Source organism: Parasteatoda tepidariorum, chromosome 8, assembly GCF_982258835.1.
Source record: "Parasteatoda tepidariorum strain Cologne lab strain chromosome 8, Ptep-v5.0, whole genome shotgun sequence".
Classification (NCBI taxonomy): Eukaryota; Metazoa; Arthropoda; class Arachnida; order Araneae; family Theridiidae; genus Parasteatoda; species Parasteatoda tepidariorum.
The window spans coordinates 73,347,792-73,372,468 of record NC_141762.1 but is presented as its reverse complement, the minus strand read 5'-3'; the positions used below and the strand labels follow the sequence as shown (position 1 = coordinate 73,372,468).

The 24,677-nt window shown below is 27.1% G+C and overlaps 1 protein-coding gene across 3 annotated transcripts in view; it reads right to left on the bottom strand.

Annotated features, from left to right (window-relative positions):
• The window catches only part of LOC107444296 (neural cell adhesion molecule 2), an 802,953-nt gene that overhangs the window by 330,968 nt on the left and 447,308 nt on the right, over positions 1-24,677 (bottom strand). Inside the window, exon 1 of one of the 3 annotated variants that reach the window (XM_071181214.2) lies at positions 13,599-14,385. The exons of the other annotated variants lie outside the window; for them this stretch is intronic. Within the exon in view, the coding sequence (XP_071037315.2) occupies positions 13,599-13,716 (118 nt within the window). The 5' untranslated portion in view covers positions 13,717-14,385. Of the gene's footprint in view, positions 1-13,598; positions 14,386-24,677 lie in introns of those variants that run through there. 3 annotated transcript variants of the gene reach the window in all.

Genomic DNA, 24,677 nt, shown 5'->3' with positions numbered 1-24,677 from the left:
GATTTTCAGCCCCAGTGGTGATCGGCAAATTGGATAAGGGCTGAGTGCCTCTGGATGGTGAGTAGGGATCTAATGGAATGATCATAGGATTTGATAAACTCTAGGGTTTGCAATGAGTGGTGGCAATTGTATTGAATGCATTCTCCATGGGAGGTCACACAGCTTGCATGCCAAACCCACCCTCTAGTATTGCGTGAGATGGAAGGGGCGTAGGCCACATGTTAGGGAAATAAGGCTTTTCAAACAAAAGTAATTAGCCTGTTAAAACAGGGTAAGCAGACACAAGGCCTTATTATATAAGTGATGCGTGTTGACAGATTATGCATAAAATATGAAAAAAAATCCTTTTGTTTTGCCTATTAGATAGGCAGTGATAAAATCCACGATATAGTATGCATGTGCATGTTAAAACAACAAAATAAAACCTTTATAACGCCGTAATAAAACTGATGCTTTATTTCATTTTTTAAAAAAAAAACTCTTACTGATTTCATTTTTAGTGCAGGTAATTAGATGATAAATTAAAAAGAGCACTTGATTAATTATTTTTTCAATTTCTCAGCTTTATTAACATTATCAGGTATAAATCACGAAAATTCTTTTTTTTTTTAAAAAAAACGGACTATCCTAAATAATTTTTGTCCTCAGGACCGCATCTTCACGCTTTACGAATAAATATTAATAATTCGTGGGGATGATATTATTTACGCTAATTCGTATTAGTGATATTCTGAGTTACGAAATCAGATGCTATTTGAAGTCAGGAAATCAGACACAAAAACGTACTTGAATGTAACGTATCATGATGACTGTGTGTGAATGTGACGTGTACATAATGTGAATGATCCATTTTTTATTTTGCCATCTGTTAGCTATTGGAATTAAAACAAAACTAAAGTCTTAGAAAACGATGTTATATGTTAAACCATGACATCGGTGACTGTTATTGCTTATCTTTGATATAATATTGATAAATATCCAATTGCAATATATTTCCATTTTATTTGAATAAAATAATCATATAGTAATGTTCATGAGGAATTGATGTACACATATGACTCAAAATTTAATCGTATTAAAATGTCAGTAAATATTTAAGATAATATGGGTAACATTTTCAGAAAACTCGGTTCAATTTAGAATCATTATAACGCAACAATTACTGTACATATTTCATTCAAACTTTGAAAAAAGGTTCAATCATTTCATAGCGAAACAATGTTTAAAAGTATTTTATATACATGTATAACTAAAAGTTGATGACGTTGAAAATTGCCGTACTTGATATTGTTGCAAATTCAAACAATATTTTCGTTCAATGCTACATGAAATTTCTTAAAATTGCGAGCATTTTAAAATTAATTGAAAAAAATCAACATTCGTGCTCATGAACACAAAATATAGTAATTTATGATGCCCCATATCTTTCTGCTCGCAATTTTGTAGATATTGATTAACACTATCATGGAATTTAAATTAAGAAGAATAATTAGAATTAAGAATAATGTAATTAAAACACCTACAAATGTCTAATTATATATAACCAGTATCGACGCAAAGACAGATATGACTTTTCCAGATTTTAATAGGAATTTTTAGAACCAAAATTACACTAGAGCCTTTTATAATTCCGTTAATTTTTATTCATTTTTCGATTTAATATTTTAATGTCATTGGTTTTGGAAGAAAAATTTACTATTAGTATAATCTGAAAAACTCTAAGTACTAAACAAATCTCCTTTCAGCACAGAAACATTTTGCTAATAGTTGCGTAAGGGCTTAATGTTTCATAGTTTAGGAAAAATAAATAGTCTAAAGCTAAAACAAGTTTTTCTGACAGCAGATGGCAGGTGGATAAGAAAGTTTAAAAAATATATATATATAATAAATTACCTAATCTTGGATCTGCATATCACGTGATGTTATAATATTTATTCTAGCATATTTTTGCTGAAAACAATTCGCTCGATTGAACTTAAATTTTATTATTAAACAGTTTGAATTTGAACTTTACGTGTCATTCTGAGAACAAAAAAAAATTATAAATCATATTGTAAATTATTGATACAAATATTAATAACTTATTTGACAAAAACAAACGAAAATATATTCAACTTTTATTTACAAAATTATAAATTCAGTTGCGAATTAATATGTCTACCAGCCTCAAATATTTTAATGTCTGCAAAATTTAATTTAAATGCTGGGATATCTGGAAAACACTTGCAACATTTTTCTTTAGCTTATTCCTCTTTAAAATTGAAAAGTATTTATCCAATACATTGTATTCAAAATATCTGTAAAGTAAGCATAATAAATGAATGTTTCAAGTATATATTGTAACCATTAAAAAATCATTAAAAATATTTTAAAAATACGAAAAAAACTTCAAAATCAAATAAATATTTTCTTTAAATGAAAATGTAAATAAAGCTTTTTCATGCTTTGAAATTATTTATTATATTATTTAAATCAATTACTCATTTTCAAAAAATCAGATAAAAACTTTATGTTATAGCCTTTTTAAGGTGGACTGAATGTGTCATATAATAAATTTAGCATTAAAATTTAATTTATTAAAGCAATATTATAACGAGTTTAAAAATAAATAATAACTAAGGATAATTAAGTTATCATTAAAATAAATTTTGAGAAAAAAAATTTACAAATCGCAATTTTAAAAGATTAAAATTTGTATTTTTTTAAATAACTAAAATAATCATTTTATTTCTGCATGTTCTTGCTTTGTGTAATCAAATACAAACTACATTTTGTAAAATGTCTTTCATATCGTGTAATTGAGCCATAATTGTTTTGTATTATTGTAAGTAAATATTTTTCTATTTTCATCATTTATACAATAATAGAAATATAACTCTTCCATTGAAATACAAATCATGATTATAATCATTAACTAAATATTTAAATACGTTTATGTATTAAGAAATTAAATTATTCTAATTAAATTGTTCTAGTTAAACTAATTAACTCATTCGCACATCTAATAATATTTGGATACCGCATTAATTCCCCCGATGGTTATCGTTCAACTAATTTCAATACTAAATGTCGTATGATGAACTAAGTTACAGATTAAATATATTTTCTCCAAATAACTAAATAAATATCAGTCATAATTAGCTAAATATCAGTTATTTACGAAATACATATGTTTAATTGAATAGAATATATCTAAAATATCTTAGTTAACTATATATATATATATATATATATATATATATATATATATATATATATATATATATATATATATATATATATATATATATATATATATATATATATATATATATATATATATATATAAATATATTCAGTAACGCCTGCTCCAGATTTAAGGAAATGTTTATCATTTTACTAGAATACATTAACTACTCCTCCTCCCTGTTAGAGTTATATTGCTTAAGATAACTAAATGACATTTAGTAGTTTAAACATATTTTTGTCTAATGACTAAATGAATACCAGTTAAAATTAACTAAGTATCAATGATTTATGATATACAAGTTTATTTGATTATAATTTATCCACAATACCTTGGAAATTTAGCAGAAATTTCGTACGTTAAAATATCATTCAGTTAATTGTATAAACATCAATTTTTAGAAATGCTATATATGGAAATAGTCAAAAAAATTTTTTTTTCAATATTTTTATTTCGGCGTGCTCCAGTTTCGAAGAAAAGTTTTTCGTTTTACAAGAATATTTCCGAAATTCCTCTTCCAGAGAGGATTATAATATTTTTCAAAAAAATTAAATAAATAAATAACAAAATGACTTTAAACAGATTAAATATATTTTCAACGACTAACTAAATGAATACCAGTCATAATGAACTAAATATAAATTATTTACAATAATATTATAAGCTTAGTTTAATAGAAGTTATCTAAAATACCTCAAGAATTAAGAAACAACTTAGTACGTAACAAAATCTTTTCTTTAACTGTATAAAGATCAATTTTTAGTAACTCTATAAATAGAAATAATTAAAAAATATTTATAGTATTTTCATTTAGGAGTGCTCTCGCTTCAAGGAAACGATTTTCACTTTACAAGAATAGTTCGCCTATTTCCGCTCCCAATGAAGGTTACAATTTTTTTTTTTCATAAAAAGAAATTTAAGATGAAAATTACTTATTTCGCAGAGTGTAAATGATGCATTCGGGGTAGGGTGATGAAATGAAAAAGAGTAATTTTGAAAGGGAAAGTTACCTTTTATACTCACTCTCCCAAAACTCCATTTCTTCCCCAGTTTCAATTTCATTTCCTAGGAATCATTTTTACCGATATGGGATTAGTTCATCTAGAACTTTGTTTCCGAAAAAAAAATCATATATATCACGAGAAGGAGGACGAATTTGATAAATTGAAGTTTTGAGTTTTACGTCACTGAAAAATGTATAATCATATTAATGACGGTGTAAAATTAATTAGCTTCGCTTAAATAAATTGATGTTCTGCTATTGTGGCGTATTGAATTTCGATAGTGATAGAGTTAAAATGAGAGTATTAAAAATATTTGACACAAATGTAAAATAAAAAAAAATTTTAAAGTTAGTATTTTTTCTTAATCAATGTAGAAAATAAAATATTATCCATTAAAAATAACAACTTCTAGAAATGAAATTTTCAAGAAATTATTTTGTGTCATTCAATAAAAATATTTTATGCAAATGAGGGATATTATTTTGCTTTTATTTAATTTCAATAAAGAAATTTAATTGAATGAATTTATCTATTACTTTTAAAGAAAATTGGTTGTTCCAACTCTGTATCATGAATACATAAGATATATATTCAGAATATATATTCTCTAATAAAATCATATCCTTACTTTAAGTGTCCATAACATCACATATAAACGCATAATATGCTAAATTAAAATAATACTGTACATGACTGAATTTTATCGCAATCATCACATATTATGCTAAATTTATTCTAAATTTATAAAATTATAAATGAAATTATTCTAAAATGCTAAATTATTCTAAAATTAATTTAAAATATTAAATTTATTAAAAAATGCGTATTAAATATAAGCATATAAAATTCAAATTATTAAAATTAGCACAAAATTCCATCATCTAAATACAATAAAGATATTAAGAATATTAAAATAAAATAACTAATTTTAGTTATCTCTCAACTATTGATGTTGGTTTATATAAATAACTCCAAAACATACGTAGATTTCTTCCGGATTGTTTTCAAATGTTTAGTAGATAGTCGTGTGAAAGTAGTTTGATGCATCTTGACATCTTTGAAACTAGTTAGAGGGCCTGAACTCCCAATAAGATATCTCAAACATTTCCGTATAAAAGACTTCTGAGAGACGACAAATAATAGACAATATTGAATACGTACCCCATAGACAAGAAAGTTTAGTCAAATTAGTTATGGGACAATTCTATGTTAAATATGGAAAGAACAGGTGTTTTTAGTACACTTTGTGTTATAAGTACACTTGTTATAAGTACACTTTGTTACATAAGTACACACACAGGTGTTAAAAGTACACTTTAAAAAATTCCAGATCAAACTACGGTACAAAGCACGCATTTTGGGTTCATCATCCGTAATATCCATTTTACCATAAAATCCATTGTTACCGTAAAATATTATACCATGGTTTTTGCATTAATATTTATTCAATAATAGCGATTCGGTGATTTTGTACCAATTATCGCAGTAAATACCACGGTATACCAGTTTCTTTTCCGTAGCATACTTTTATAAAAAGGGATGTTGCGTATTAGCACCCTGTGTGCCATAAGTTTTACAGTGAACTAGTTGAACTAAGTAATATATCTTCCCATTTAATAAGTTGATACTTCAATCATGGCTAATAATTTTTATTTCATAAACATAATAAAACATAATAATAATTTCATAAACATAATAAAGTTTTAAATAAAGGATTTAATGATAGAATACTCGTTGCCAGAAAATTAGTTCCAAAAAGATAAGAAACACAAATTCCTTTAAGAATTATGAGTTACTGACATGGTATAATAAGGATGTTTTAAATAATATTTGTTTTGATTATCTTTTCACACAGTATCACAATATCTAGTGAAGTGATTAAAATTTTTATTCATTTCGTATTACTTGTCAATTTAGAGGTTTTGCCGAGAGTTAAAATATTAAAGTAAAGACAATATTAGAAAAAAAAACATTTTATACTATTAATTTTAATTTTATTCTGTTGTAAAAGCTTAAAAACAATAAGTAATGTAATATTTAAATTTAAAATTTAATACTAAATATATAGACAAAACAAAGTGGCTCTAAATGATACAGCAAGTAACTTGAATACTTATTTCATAATTTATTTTTCAAAAGTATTTTACATTTGTTTCGTAAATTCAATATTGTTTATTATTTAAAAAAGAACAGAAATATATCAATGGTCAACCTGACACTAAAAAACCAAGTGACTAGTGCTAGTTTATTGTTAATGTTACTCTCCCAAAGTTTAAAACATCGCCTAATCTCCTTCACAAAGTATATTGTACTTTCCGTACCATGAATAGTCCCGTTAGCTTTACATTGCATTCTACTCAGTTCTTTTGAAGAACAGATAACTGAAAGTGGCTCACAGCGGATAAGAGAGCGGCTGCATTTATTTTATTGTCAAAATAGTCAAAATACTTCAATATGTCAAAATATTTCCAATAAAGAAATTCATTAAATTTATTCTGAGTTTAGCATCATCTTTATGAACTCTATTATTTGTAAGCTTGAATAATATTATTCCACAAAGTAAATGACTAGCATTTTTATGTTTAAATAACATTTTCAAATGTATAAAAATGAAAACATATGTTTTTAAGGGAATATAACTATTTATATAAAGAATCTTATTACCACAAAACCAATCTCACTTATCAGAAAATAAAAACAATAAAAGCAAATATGAATGTAAGATAGGTTCCAAATTCAAAATAGTTTAAGTTATGGAAAAATTTTCCTGCTCTGATGGCTTAAAGATTTGAAGCTGATATAAATTTAGCTATTAAAACGTTTATTATTATTTGCTTCCATACCTAAATATATCCTTGTTATTAGTTCACATTCATTTTTATTGTTTATTTCTATTATTTAATGAAAGCAAAAGTGATAAGCATTTTTATTAATAATACGCATAATTGGAAGAATAATATATAATAATAGGCTAACCTCGTTTATACACTCTTATTTATAATAAAAATAAATTAACTCTTAATCAATATTTAGAAGTACTCTTGATACTTTATTATTATTCAACATTCGCGTTTGGGCATGCAACAGTAACAAAAAATTCCGGGTTAGAAATGTATAATTATATATATATATATATATATATATATATATATATATATATATATATATATATATATATATATATATATATATAAATAGATAGATAGATAGATAGATATAGATATTAATTATTGTAGATATATTACACATAAATTAATAATTAATATAATAATTTTCAACTTTTATATTTAGTTATCATTATATTGAGAGTAATATTATCGCATTCACACTCTAAACACAAAAATGTTAAGAAGGAAACATATATATTTTGGTACGTTTGCATTAAGTGAATAACTGCTTTATTTTGTACTATAGGGCATATACTTTTATTTTCCGCAATTTTATAAGAAAATGTGAGAGCCTTACTTTGTTTCAAGCAATGGAATTTCTTTTTGGCAAAATTATTCACATAATTTAACTAACAGTTTTTTAATAAACTTTATATTAGTCAATTATTGAATACTTAATCCTTACTACAACAGTACCAATTGAGTTACAACAGTACCAATCACGTATGTATAAGAGTATGTGAATACTGAAATTAAAGAAATTTATTCAAACCCTAAAAGCGTTAAGGACGTGCTTATAAACAGTAATATTATATTATTTTTTAATTAAGTTATCTAAATTTCAAAATGAAGCATAAATATTGGTATTTTTTTATTTACCCCCTATTTCCCAAAAATAAGCAAGTTATTGTCCTACTTTATTTCATAATAAGATCTTTTGCTCAATTTCTTTGCACAATTTTTTCAGAATATTACATATATCATTCAATTGTTGAAAACCAAACACTCTCTGCAACAAAACGATTTGAGACGTATATAAATAAAAATAGGTAAATTTCTCCATCTTAGGGAAGAGAGAAAGCCATTATGATCCCAAGAAGTACTTTCCAGTGTATTCTTAAGCTGATGATAAATTTTCTGGTGCATAAACATGTAATATACATTCTGGAAAACTTTTGTTAGTTAAATCCAGTAAAAAAGTAGACTTGCACTTTATTCAATGAATATGTTACGCTCTCGAGCGTAACCTTCTTCAATGCACTTCACTTCTCTTTTCCATAAAAGCAATATGTGTTTTGCAATAACTCATTCAGACGATAAAGGAATTTCATATTTTATGTGATATTGAAACCAAAAAGAGGCCATGATCTGTCTTTTCAATCATTGTTTAACGCTGGAGCTTGAAACATCGGCTCGGCTAAAAGAGATTTTGTTTGAATCTTGTTTTCCGTCGTTGGCTTACCCCATGTAGAAAAAAAAATTGTTAGGAACAAAAGTTTTTGTTTTTGTTGGTTTATAAAAAGAAAAAAAAATTAAGAAAGATGTTGCATAGTAGGTTAAAGTGAAAAAAAAATTTTCAGTATTTGTTTAGCTACGATTTGAATTGAGTGGGCATTTTTTTTTAGTATATTGGTTATAAGTTTGGTGTAAGTGAAATAACCCAATTGTTTTTACTTTCACATAAATGTAGAAACAGTATTTCAGAGCATTTTTTCATATTTTATTTTAATAGTCATGATAAAAAAGACAAACATTACTCGTAAATGTAATTTAAAAGATTGCCCTTGCTGGTTATTTGCGTTACGCATAAAAAATGTCATCCGATAGAATTTTTCTTAAAAACGATATGCGAAGAAAACAGATGTCATAACCGTTTTTAGAAATTCTGTTGTATGCTTCTGCAAGCTGTTTTAAACTAATTCGGGTACACATTATGTCATTCTTTATTAGTCAAAAATAATAAATCATTTATGGAAATCCTTTTATTCAATCAAGGTTATATTTTTTGCATTATAAGAGTAATTAAAAAAATCACGAACAACTATCTAACAACAACTATCTAAGAAATAGTACATTATTATGTAAAACATAGATCATTATTTTTAACTACTTTAAAAGCACATTATTTAAAAATCTAAGGTTATTAATTGATGAAAAAATTGTTTTTGAGCACTATATATTTTATTACTTAAAATCACTAAAACTTTTCTTATGTGAAAAGAAATATTCCGGAAAATAACTCTACTTGTATTTAAATTTACTTGAGAAGAGTAGCTAAAAATATAAAGCTATTAAGTTAAAGAAATTATACTTAGTTTGCTAATATATACTTAAAAATAAGGAGAATTTTCTTATCTAAAAATATATAAGTATCACTTTAAGAAGAATACCTGTGAAGTGGTCACAAAGATTTCATTAATTTTTATTACTAAAATAAAAGAATTTTAATTTATTTATAATTATTTAATTGATAAAAAAAATTTAAAAATATAAATAATTTTTTTTGCTATTTACTTAAGTACAGTAGCTAAAATATTTAACTATTAAGGGAATTATACATTCTTAACTAATATTTATTTATCTCTTTAAATTATTGGGACGTTCCTTATCCAAATATATATATATATATATATATATATATATATATATATATATATATATATATATATATATATATATATATATATATATATATATATTTTTTTTTTTTTGTTTTTTTTTTTTACTTAAATACTAGTACTTTTCCCTAAGTCATATAGATTTCATTAGTTATTATTATTAAAAAATTTATCTATATTATATCCATGTATAAAAAGATAAACTTAACCAACATAATCCATTTCATTTCAACTCTTTTATCTTACGTTACGTTGTAATTTATATTCAATTCCTAAATGATTTGAAGTATTCACAGATCTAAAGCTTTCTACATGCAAAATAATTTAAGTGAAATAAATTTAGGCACTGAAATATAATTTGTCAATTTCAAAACAGCGTACAAAAGCGTCTTAATATTCTTTACAAAATTATATCAGTTTTGTAATTAAATACTTGAGCAGATTTGAAATTTGACACGATATTGAGCCTTCATTATCTGCGGATATATATATTATTATAAGTTTATATATTATAATTTTTTGTATTATATTTTCATATTATATTTTTTATGAACATACATGGAAAAAATAAATATTGAAATTTTCGAACTTAAAAAGAAATATAAAAAAAATTCTCTCCTGTTGTAAGAAAATATTAGTATTTTTATTTAAACAGTTTAATTTCGATCTTTCAAACTATTAAGAAAAAATTTATTCAATAATATATGATCAATAGAAATGGATTATGAATATTTATTTATAGTTATATAAATAAATATTTTTATGCAAAATTCGGATAAATTCAAAAATTTTCTATTACATGATAGTAATAAAAATTTTATTTAGTTTTTTTATTGAATATGTAGGAATGTCGATAATTATCTGAAATTACAACACTTATTGTAATTTTATCAAATAAAGATTGAATTTTTTTTTCTTTTTGGGATAGTTTTCCTGTATGAGATATTCAACTGTAAACTAAAACGCATCTGGAAATTACAGTTTTACATCCCAAAACTGAAACCAGATCGATTATTTAAATTTTAGTTTTTCGAATGTAAACTGCTGAAGCTAGATATAAATCGTGAATCCATTTCTATAAGATAACATAATTTAACATAACTTTTCCTTTATTTTGATAAAAATTTCCCTAAATTAATTAAACATCTGATTACACTACTGCACGTAAACACAGATATTGTTTTTACAAAATGTATAGTGTTTTTATACCGAACGTACTAGTATTTTACATCAACACTGCACTGATTTACCAAATTGTATAGTGTTTTTAACCCGGACATACTACTTTTTTACATTAACACTGCACAGATTTCGCAAATTGTAAAGTGTTTTTATCTCTGACATGCTACTACTTTACATTAACGCTGCACATTTTTCACAATAGTGTTTTTTACCCGGACAATCTCCCACTCTTGCATTGAAAACTCTTTGAATAAAGTTTTTTTTCTTAAAAGCATAGAATTTGCGTAAACCCATTTACAATCCCTTCAATATTTGTCAGGCATTTTTGAAATTTATCACTTTTTTTTAAAGATTCAGAAGAATTTTCGTGCCCATTTAAAGACGAACACAATGAAGTCGACAAAACATCATCAGTCAATCAGGATTCGCTTTTGTCCATTTTCTGGGGACAAATGTTTTCGGCGCTGCATCAACGAATTCTTTCTTCCTTTTATTCAGGATATAAAACTACGGATGTTTGATCACTCAATAAAGGAGCTTTGTTTCAAACCAGTTTAGAGTTGAAAATTCAGTTCATTTAATTTAAGTGTTCTCTTAGATACATTTAACTGGTACAAGATTCCAGTAAAAGAATTTCTAAATAGGTACATATTTTTATATATATAATATGTGTTCTATAATTTAAAATTAATTAAGATTTTTACCCTTTTAAATCTGAATTAGGGAGAAAAAATAAATTTCTTAACCGTTACAATCAGCTTTAAATTGTCGACAAATAACTATATATTTATTTCTATGTCTCGATAGTGTTTTGAGAAGAATAGTTCAGTAATTTTTTGAAGCACTTTGGTAAAATCAGCTTGCTTTATCTGTACTTTTATTTGTGTTCAAATGATGCATTGCGTAGCCTTATGAAAAAAAAATGGTACATTAGTATAATAGTATAATGTATTCGTTCGATTTCAGTCGAAATTTTCTACAGTTACTACCATTGTATTTCTACAGTTACTACCATTGTATTTCTACAGTTACTACCATTATATATACTAGTCACGAATATCAACATTATAAATAAATTATAGTGGGTGAGGATCTTCTAGAAAAATGATTGATTTTGGAAAATATTTCTAACACAATACTTGTTTTTGAAAAAAGTAACCGTCCTACAATAATGACGCTAGACGCTAATAGCTAGCAATAAATTATGCTTTTATGGTTTAATTAATGTTGTAAAATGTGTTAATGTTATCATGATACCCTAGAGCACGGCATGTAAATCAGTAATTCTCTAAATTTAATAAGTTTTGTATTTTTTAATAAATGTGAGGAAATAAGAACTATAATTTTGAAAACTAGACTTTTCGACAAACCGTCACCTATTAAACGAGAAATTGCCATTAATTATTTAAATACCGGATATTTTTGTTTGTAATGCCAGAATTATAGTTTTATTGTACCGTTAATGCCATTACCATAGAATACGGTAATTGTTTTTACTCCGTGTGAGGGGATTCATGTATCTATAAATATGTGTGTCATGCGCCAAAATTAATTGCAATGGTAACATGTAGGCTTTAAATTGCAGTTTTTTTAGAGAAATTAACTATAGCGTTACATAATATTTTATAAACCAGAATAAAAAACTATTAGAATTTTCCTATTTTTGTTTTTCCAAACTTTAAACGATGGATTTTTATAATAAAAAAAGGTTGATAAATTTCAAAGTTGTGAAAATTAAACTTTTCATGGGACTTTCATAGAACAATATCCAGACTTTAAATTGCAGTTTTTTTAGAGAAATCTACTCTAGTGTTAGATAATTTTTTTATTTGGTAGAATAAAGAACTATTAGAAATTTTCTGCGTTTTTTTCAAACTTTTAACGACGAGGAATAATTTTTGTAACAAAAAAAAAATATTAATTTTAATGCTATGAAATTTAAACTTTTCAAAGGACTTTGATAGAACAATTCAAAATACATTTTATGCATTTAATTTATTATTTGTCTTAACTTGTTACAAATATCATCTTTTTGGAATAACTACCACATTATTATGCTAATTAAAAGTAATCTAAACCTTTTGCTTTGGAATGGAAAAATACTTTTTTTTATATCATAAGCAATTTAAATTTGCTCGACATTGTTTTGAATATAATAGCATTATGTGCTTTTGTAAATGTTTAAAAAATGCTTTTCAGTTGATGAAAGATATTCCTTTTTAAATTTAATAAGATTTCATTAAGAGCGATATTTTTTATATTATCTATTTAGCAATAAAATGTTTATTTTATTGTATGGATGATATTTATTTTCTTTTGTAAATGAAAGTTAAACTTATCTTCTGACAGTATAACATGCTTAAAATATGTCGCAACTTTAATGCCATCAGACGTCATAGCGTTATATATATATATATATATAATCATTAATTAGTTAAAGCCTTTTTAATAATTTTTGAAGAACATTGTTACCAATATTTCAATTTTTTCAGTATTTTGTTTTATCTTTACGCACTGATTTATCTAAAAAAAATACATGTATATTAGAAACGCATACTGAAGTATTATTCTTTAAATACCGTAGACATATAAAATTGATAGAATATAAAATTTTATCTAGAAACATTTTAAATAAAATTAAATTTGTATCGATATCCATATCCAAATATATATTACTTACCCCACGGTTGTTCATTTGTAGCAGGTGATTGCGCACGTATCCCAGAAACAGTAACCCATAAGCTTCCGAAAATTTCATAAAATAAAATACTTGTAGCCATAGTACAGAAAAAAGACATTTCTTCTTTATATTCTACGAATGCCTCTTAAATCCAGTTATTTAAATTACTTTATCACAGCTAAGCATTTAAATGCTAGAACTTCAAAACTGAATTTTCGTATTAATATCCAATTAATTTTCTACAAGTCTTTAAATAACACATATTTTTGAAACGGAAATGTTCACATGAATTGCTTCAATAAAAAAAATCATATTTATAACATGATTTTATTAAATTTCGTGCTTCTGCTTCAAATCCACAGGTAAATTTGATATTTTCGTTCACTATTTTGAAATAACATTTCGAAACCCAATATGAACCAGTAATATTATCAGGTATTGAAATCCAACTTGATTGCCATTTATCTATTTTCTTAATAATTCCAATTTATTTATTTAATTTATAAAGATCTTGCTATAAACTATGGACGCACTATAAAATTCTTAAACTAACACAGTTGTAATAAAAATATATGCATAAAAATTCCAATAGAACAAATGTTGCGTGTTATAAAACATTCAAAAAAATTTAATTCCGAAATAACTTGTAAAATGCGAGTGGGTCCAATAAACACAGGGCACTTTCGGGAAAACCTGGAAATTCTCTCCCGAACTTTATACCACGGACCTTAACAGACACTGTCTGTCGTGGGGCCTTCTGGATCACTTGGATTCCCCTCTTTAGTGAATCGATCTCGCAGTTTTCCGCGATGATCCTAAAGAGGGCGCCAGATACAGAACATGAAAATATTTTACCTTATGCAAAGTAAGCCTTCAAAAATATATAAAGGTGTTCAAGGAGTAGATGAAATTTTTGCTTTCTTTTTTTTGAAGAAAAACAGCCCTTGCAGACAGATGGATTTTGTTGAGGCAATTTTTATTCATTTTTTTTTTCACTTTAAGACAGTGTAATATTTTATGTTAGAGTTGGAAATTCAAGTTAATAAAAATGTAAATAAATGCACTTCTTTTATTATTATTGTTGCTGTATATTGGTATACTTTTTTTTAGAAAAGAAAATATTAAAAAAATGAATCTTTTCTTTTATATAAAAAAAAAATATGCTTATAAAACCTCTCTGAACTAAACGTGGTAATTTTCGTCATTATAGTTTATTTTTATGCGTGATATAAAACATAAGTTAGAATATTTTAGTTAAATCCGAAATTAGTAAAAAAAGTTATATGTTCTAAATTTTTATCAGGATGATTAATTAAAATGACTAAAAACTATATTAAACGCTATTTGAAATATTTTAAAGCAGAATTTGAGTTAAATGAAATAATCTGATGAATTTACTGTTTAGAAACTTATTTTATTATTAAAAGTTCATTTTAAAACTTAAAGATTATTACAGCTTTCTTATATTTAAATTTATTGTTATGATTCTTGTTTTTTTTAAATATTTCTCCAATGCCCACCTGTGTTAACATATTGTCAATGCAGACATTTTACAGGACTGATTTTTCAACCACTCTTTCAGGGGCACTATATTAGGTGGGTCAACTTTGCTCCCACAGTAAGGACAGATAGTACAAAGAATGAAAGAACATCCATGCCATGCCCGGGATACAAACCCGGAACCTTTCCTCTTACGCTAGATCCCTGACCTCTAAACAGTCGGTAGGCCATGAATCAAAAGTAATTATTAAAATAAATTTCCCTAAGTTAAATAAGTAAATTGCATGATAAAAAAAAAATATATAGTTAGAGCTGCAAAGAACTGATATTTTTTTTCTCCATTAAATAAAATTAGATAACCAAAGTTAAGACTTTTTAATAAACCTGGAACTTAAGAGTTACTCAAAAGATGATGTTGTTTTATTATGCAAAATTCCTAAACAAAATGTGAAAGGTTCTGAATAATTGTTTTCAGCAATACTTCTATATGTAAACTAGTTTTTAAAAATGTTTAGAACTTAATCAAAATTAATCTTTATAGTTTTAATATTATTCTTGATAATATTCAAATAAAAATAAATAAAATACTTACTGTTTCACTTGGATATTGTTTATAAGGGAGTTTGAGGAGTGGGGGCGCAGAAAAAGTTTTCACTTATTTATTTATTTATTTTCCATTTTTTTTATCAAACAGAAAATACTTGCTCATTTTGCGAAAAATAAAGTAGTTTAACTAATGAAATCGTTTATCTATTTGGGGATGTTATTTTTCTTTTTAATGCTTTATAGAAAAGTAAAGTGTTATAAAACCTAGTGTTAGCTAAATAAAAAAAATTTATTGCCGAATTTAAAATAAAATGTTCTCTATTGCAGTCAACTTGAAAAAAATGAGATTTATTTTATTTTCGAAATGAATCCAATATAGGATTTTTTTTTTTTAATTTTTGAAGAAAATAAAGCCTGTAAATCAAAAGACTTTAATTTCCCTGAAAACGTTGAATCTTGAAAACTTTTACATAATTTTGATAGGCATTTTTCACAAATTATGAGCTTTTTTCACTTAGCATGCAAATAATGATTGCGCCTATTAAACTAAAACCTCTCGAAGTTTGCGCAAATTCCCTTCTCCAAAGCATCAATCAAAAGTTATCAAATTTATTTTTTGTGGGCTTCAAAATTTCTCTTCTATGTATTACATGATCGAATCACGTCGGGTAAAAGAAACAATGCTTTAAAACATATTATGACCTAAAAGTATACATTGAGCTTACGCCCATGAAATATTGATCAATCAATCTCTTGAGTATAGCCCATTCATAAATATCAATATGCTTGATGCTAGGGATTAACTCTTTTTCTAAGCGATAAAGAGGGGAACATTGTAATCACTACGAAAAATGTGCCGTAACTGGTGCGGGAAACTTGCTCGTGAACAAACACTTAAGTGGAATATTTTATGAAGCAATAAAGTATCGTTTTATTCATATTTAATTTGAGGTATTTTTTGTAGAAATGTGTTTAAAGCATTTAAAACGATTCTTTCGCCAACTCAATTATGTCACTTTCTCTAGCCCTTTTTTAAATTCTTAATCAGAGCAATTCATAATGATTTTTTTTGTTGAGAAATTGGAATAAAATATAGATGTACGTTTTTTATGTAGAAATGTATTTAAAAAGGTTCTTTTATAACTTAATTAGGCCACTTGTTTTCGCAATTCTCTGCATTCCTAATCAGTACAATATATATATATATATATATATATATATATATATATATATATATATATATATATATATATATATATATATATATATATATATATATATATATATATATATATATATATATATATATATATATATATATATATATATATATATATATATATATATATATATATATTTCTTTTTTTAGAAATCGGAATAAAATGTGAATGCACAGGGTATTTTTGTAGAAATGTATTAAAGGAATTTAAAACGATTCTTTCACCAACTAAATTATGCATTTTTTTCAGCCTTACTCGGAATTCTTAATTAATGCGATTCATTATGATTTTTTCGAGAAATTGGAACAAGATATGGACGTACTGGGCATTATTTTGCAGAAATTACTTTAAAACAATAAAAATATTATTTTTCCTCTCTAGTTATGTCACCATTTTTAGCCCTTTTCTGAATTTTTAATCAAAGCAAAATAAATAAAAAAAAATTTTGAGAAATTCGTGCAAATTATAGATGTACGCTAAATGTTGAATAATTAAATTTGTAACTAGAAGCAAGTAGATACACAAGTGGGCGACCTTTGTGCTAAAATACAAACTAAGGTAGACAACGCTAAAGAGCACAAAAACATTTTTTTTGTGCTCTTTAACGTTGTCTACCTTAGTTTGTAGAAGCAAGTAGGTTGTTTAATCTAAAATGTAGTCCAGACAGATGTAGATAAATTATTTTAAATAATTTATAATCATACCCTCATTGAAATAACCTTATTTTAACCTAATTTTAGGATACTTCCCTTAGAAAAATTTGCCATATAGAGGCCTATGGTAATCTATGGCAACCTATGGCTACCATAGAAATTTGTAGGGCAAGATACCATACGCCTATGGTTACCATAGAGATTTGTATGGCACAACCCCATAAGCCTATGGCTACCATAGAAATTTATATGGCAAGATACCGTACGCCTATGGTTACCATAGAGATTTGTATGGCAGTATACCATAGACCAATGGTAACCATAAGGATTTGTATGCACATCACCATTGGCCTATGGCAAACATAGAAATTCGTATGGCAGCATACCATAGGCCAATGGTAACCATAAAGATTTGTATGGCAGTATACCATAGAGAAAAGTTGATCTAGATCCCCACCAACGAAACAACAACTTCTATGGAGTCCTCAAAAACATCTTCTAAAAGAAATAAATATCCATTTTTTCACCCCGAAGTTAATTAAATTCAACATGTAATCTCTCAAAGCATTCCTGGTGAGTCTTTACCGGCCTCCGGGTGGCCAATTTTCCCATTTTTGAGTGTTTGAAATCCGATGTTCCATTCTTTTAGGCTTAGAGTATCAGACCGCCATATTAACGTGTCATCCACTACAAGTGGAATCTTTCGCTAACTTTGGCGACTTATTTTAATATTTTTTCGATCTCATTCTTGGTCAAAAACACTTTATTGCAAACGCCTATGCGATTATCTATCTGAATTTATTAAGTTTTTTATTTTCGGCGGTCTGGTACTTTTATTATCTGTATCTTTTTAAAATGTGTCGTGATTGGGTATAGGTTTTCGCTATGTTAAATTTTGCTATTTGTTAACGCTGACATTGTACACTTTAATTAATATATTGCTGTTTATATTTTTATCTAAAATTTTTATATTTCTTTCTCCCAACTGTTTCTGATTAAACGACGTCTTTCTTTTTATTTTATCCCTTCCCTCTGATTTTATATAAATTTTTAAAATCGCCAAGTCACAACACTTTTCCGTTATTAATGGTGTTCTATTCCCCATAGCAATTTGTAAACAATCTTCATGATGAAAAACGCAGTTAAGTGCTTATGATCAAGCCAGGTCATGATTTCTTTAATAATTAAACTTTTTTAATTCTTTTAACTTGTTCGGTGATAATTTCATTTCTTGCAATGCTTTTTTACATTATCTTACATACGTTAGGGCTTTATATTTTTATTTTGTGTTTAATTTTTGCATGCCATTAAATTGTTTTTTATTATGTTTCTATGTTTTACTGTCTTACAACTAATATTTCTTAAGTATCCACATACATTTGTACAATGCTCTGTTACATATTTATACATAGCTTAGGGTCATCACTTAACTAGATTTGCTGGATTACTGGTTGAAAATTATTTTGCTTCAATATCGTCAACGGGACAGTCCCTGGCCAAATCATCTGCTGCTGTTACCAAAAGTGCTTTTAACAATTTAATCTTTCCTTAAGTTTACAAATTTTTCGTCATAGCGATTCCCTATACCCAAATAATTTTTATTTACTATCCCTGACCAATTGTCAATAGCAATAATTAATTTTACCAATTTTAATCATATCTTAAACATGTTTTGTATTTTCCAAAGTTTCTATATTGCGTTCTCTTTTCTAACTGTGCGTAACACAACTCAACATAAATTTTTTAGTTAAAATCCCTTACTAGTAGGTAAGTTTTAAATCCCTTACTAGTAGGGGATCAACTAATTTAGCCTGTTTTCTATTCTTAGCTTTTCATAGTCTAATACCATCTTTCTTATAGATAAAATTTTGTTCACATGCCACCACTGGTTGCACCGTTACATATTCGGCTTTTGTCCCGTTTGGTCTATTTTAAACTAATTCCGCTGCGACCCCCGGCCCCACTCTTTATCTTTTGAGTTTTCATAGTATTTTATTGTTTTAGTAGTCTGTTTAATTTTTAGCTTAGTATTACGTATCAAAATTTAAAAAATTTTCATACTCGCTCCGACCATCGGACCATTATTTTACTTCGCTTTCTTTTAGGTCCCTCTAATATCTGACGCTTATCGAACTAATTATGATACCAATCAATCAGATTAACTTTTTTTATACTCTCTCCGACCTCCGGACCCACTTTCTATTTTCTTGTTTCTTACAGCTTTAACAAATATTGGTTGCCTGTACTCAATATATTTTGTTCCCAATCAACATAACCAATATTTTGCCCACTCGCTCCGACCACCGGACCCATTTTCTAACGGTTAGTACTAAACGTTTAAAAATTATTTGAATAAGAACAGCATTCAGAAAGGATTCTGCAAGTAAAACAGGGGAAGTTTATCAAAGAAATTTTAAAAAATGCTTTCTGGATATATATTTATTCTATAATTATTAAGTTTTGCATTTTTAATATCCATTGCGAAAGATTCCTGTAAGTAATTATTTTTTGATGTATGGTAAAATATCAACGAGAAATGTTGCCATATGCTGTATGGCAAAGATGTACCATAGCCTATGGAAAAATATTTCGTCACAAACTGTAGCACATCTTAGTTTTATGGCAAAAATTTGCCATATAAAAAAATGCCATAGGATATTCCTATGGGGTTTTGCCTATGGTAAAATTTTGCCATATACGTAGGGCAAAATTATGCCATACATGTATGGCAACAATTTGCCATAGAAAATGCCATTGGATATTCCTATGGGGTTTTGCCTATGGCAAAATTTTGCCATATAAAAAGTGCCATAGGATATTCCTATGGGTTTTGCCTATGACAAAATTTTGCCATACATGTATGGCAAAAATTTGCCATAGGATATTCCTATGGGGTTTTGCCTATGGTAAAATTTTGCCATACTCTTTTTCCATATACGTATGGCAAAATTTTGCCATACATGTATGGCAAAAGTGTGTGGCAAAATTTTACCATAGGCAAAACCCCATAGGAATATCCTATGGCATTTTTTATGGCAAACCTATGGCAAATTTTCCTACGGGTTAGGATAATTTTAGGATTATATAACCTAATTTTAGGATTTCTAGATATATCTGAGCTAGATAACTTTAAATCATGTATATCAGAAAAAGGATAGATTATTATCTTGAAAGCATAGCACTGTGATTACTTTAATGAAATACGTAGTAGAGATATTAACATCAAAAATTCTAAAAACTATTTTTCACAAAGAGCTATTGAATGTTTCAATATTTAGAAATAGGATTTTAAACAGTAGAATGAAAAAAAAAGGAAATTTGTGATTATAATAAGAATACATTTTTATAACCCTTAGGAAAATTTGGCATAGGTTTGCCATAAAAAAAATTCCATAGGATATTCCTATGGGGTTTTGCCTATGGTAAAATTTTGCCATGCATGTATGGCAAAATTTTGCCATACGTATATGGCAAAATTTTAGCATATGCAAAACCCCATAGGAATATCCTATGGCAAATTTTTGCCATACATGTATGGCAAAATTTTGCCATATGCAAAACCCCATAGGAATATCCTATGGCATTTTTTTATATATGTCAAATTTTTGCCATACGTATATGGCAAAATTTTGCCATAGGCAAAACCCCATAGGAATATCCAATGGCATTTTCTATGGCAAATTGTTGCCATACATGTATGGCCTAATTTTGCCATACGTATATGGCAAAAGTGTATGGCAAAATTTTACCATAGGCAAAACCCCATAGGAATATCCTATGGCATTTTTATATGGCAAATTTTTGCCATAAAACTAAGATGTGCTAAAGTTTATGACGAAATATTTTTCCATAGGCTATGGTACACCTTTCCCATACAGCATATGGCAACATTTCTCGTTGATATTTTACCAACCATCAAAAAATAATTACTTACAAGAATCTTTCGCAATGGATATTAAAAATGCAAAACTTAATAATTGTAGAATAAATATATATATAGAAAGCTTTTTTAAAAATTTCTTTGATAAACTTCCCCTGTTTTACTTGCGGAATCCTTTCTGAATACTGTTCTTATTCAAATAAATTTGTAACGGTTAGTACTAACCGTTAGAAAATGGGTCCGGTGGTCGGAGCGAGTGGGAAAAATATTGGTTATGTTGATTAGGAACAAAATATATTGAGTACAGGCAAACAATATTTAATGAAGCTGTAAAAACAAGAAAATAGAAAGTGGGTCTGGAGGTCGGAGCGAGTATAAAAAACGGTAATCTGATTGATTGGTATCATAATTAGTTCGATAAGCGTCAGATATTAGAGGAACCTAAAAGAAAGCGAAGTAAAATAATGGTCCGATGGTCGGAGCGAGTATGAATTTTTTTTAAATTTTGATATCTGATACTAAGCTGAAAATTAAACAGAATATTAAAACAATAAAATACTATGAAAACTCAAAAGATAAAGAGTGGGGCCGGGGGTCGAAGAGGAATTAATTTAAAATAGACCAAACGGGACAAAAGCCGAATATGTAACGGTGCTACCAGTGGTGGCATGTGAACAAAACTTTATCTATAAAAAAGACGGTATTAAACTATGAAAAGCTAAGAATAGAAAACAGGCTAAATTAGTTGATCCGCTACTAGTGAGGGATTTAAAACTTAAAAAATTTATGTTGAGTTGTGTTAAGCACAGTTAGAAAAGAGAACGCAATATAGAAACATTGGAAAATACAAAGCATGTTTAAGACATGATTAAAATTGGTAAAATTAATAATTGCTATTGACAATTGGTCATGGATAGTAAATAAAAATTAATTGGGCATAGGGCATCGCTATGACGAAAAAGTTGTAAACTTAAGGAAAGATTAAATTGTTAAAAGCATTTTTGATAACAGCACCAGATGATTTGGCCAGGGACTGTCCCGTTGATGATATTGAAGCAAAATAATTGTCAACCAGTGATCCAGCAAATCTAGTTAAGTGATGACCCTATGCAAGATAGTAAAACGCAGAGACATGATAAAAAACAATTTAATGGCAAGCAAAAATTAAACACAAAATAATAATATAAAGCCCTAACGTATGTAAGATAATGTAAAAAAGCATTGCGAGTACCTAAGTGGAATTAAAATCAAAAACTAACGAGAATGTAAACACTGACTTTGATATTGATATATGACAGCAGTAAAATGAAATTATCACCGAACAAGTTAAAAGAATTAAAAAATTTTAATTATTAAAGAAATCATGACCTGGCTTGATCATAAGCACTTAACTGCGTTTTTCATCATGAAGATTGTTTACAAATTGCTATGGGGAATAGAACACCATTAATAATGAAAAAGTGTTGTGATATTAAAAATTTATATAAAATCAAAGGGAGGGAATAAAATAAAAAGAAATATGTTGTTTAATCAGAAACAGTTGGGAGAAAGAAATATAAAAATTTTAGATAAAAATATAAACAGCAAGATATTAATTAAAGTGTACAATGTCAGCGTTAACAAATAGCAAAATTTAACATAGCGAAAACCTATACCCAATCGCGACACATTTTAAAAAGATACAGATAATAAAAGTACCAGACCACCGAAAATAAAAAACTTAATAAATTCAGATAGATAATCGCATAGGCGTTTGCAATAAAGTGTTTTTGACCAAGAATGAGATCGAAAAAATATTAAAATAAGTCGCCAAAGTTAGCGAAAGGTTCCACTTGTAGTGGATGACACGTTAATATGGTGGTCTGATACTCTAAGCCTAAAAGAATGGAACATCGGATTTCAAGCACTCAAAAATGGGAAAATTGGCAACCCGGAGGCCGGAAAAGACTCACCAGGAATGCTTTGTGGGATTACATGTTGAATTTAATTAACTTCGGGGTGAAAAAATAGATATTTATTTCTTTTAGAAGATGTTTTTAAGGACTCCATAGAAGTTGTTGTTTCGTTGGTGGGGATCTAGATCAGCTTTTCTCTATGGTATACTTTTTTTTCTTTCCTCCAAGCTCTGAGCATGTACCTAGGTTATGAAAACCCTTAACCATATAGCCCAGGACTTGGCCGCTGGTCCTCTATGGTATACTGCCAAACAAATCTTTATGGTTACCATTGGCCTATGGTATACTGCCATACGAATTTCTATGGTTGCCATAGGCCAATGGTGATGCGCCATACAAATCCTTATGGTTACCATAGGTCTATGGTATATTGCCATACAAATCTTTATGGTTACCATTGGCCTATGGTATCTTGCCATACAAATTCCTATGGTAGCCATAGGCTTATGGGGTTGTGCCATACAAATCTCTATGGTAACCATAGGCGTATGTTATCTTGCCATATAAATTTCTATGGTAGCCATAGGCTTATGGGGTTGTGCCATACAAATCTCTATGGCAACCATAGGCGTATGGTATCTTGCCATACAAATTTCTATGATAGCCATAGGTTGCCATAGATTACCATAGGCTTCTCTATGGCAAATTTTCCTAAGGGAATACTTTAAAAAGACATGGAAACACATATTTATGTCATAAAAATTGTGATAAAATAAAATGTCATTAGCATCATGTTTAATTTTTAGTATTTTTGTAAGAACAGTTTAATTACTCACGAATTTAAAATAATTATATTCTTATATTGGAAATATTTTCTTTAATTTTTTTTTGTAAAAAATGCCATACGTATTATAGGTATGAAAATATTTTATGGATTTATAAATTTGATTACTAATTTTCAAAGTTACTTTTTAACTTTTACCTGTCTTACTAACTTTGCAATTTATTGATTCACTCATCAACTAAAATATTCGTTCTTTAATTCATAGTATGCCTTTTTAATAATTTGTCCATTAGCTGATACTTTTATTAGCTTTATCTGCAAAATATAAAAATTTCAGAATCAAATAAATTACAGATGATTAATAACCGTACCAGAAATGTAATGTATGTATATATATATATATATATATAATTACGGTAAATGTTCTTTTCGCAGTAGAACAAAAAAAAACTTAAATACCGTATTTTTACAGTAATATTTAGAAAATCACGGAATCACTGTTGTTACATAATGATTAATGCAAAGCATTCAATTTAAAATTCTACGATAAAATGGATTTTAGCTCTAAATTAGTTTTACGAATGATGCACCTAGTGTAGCG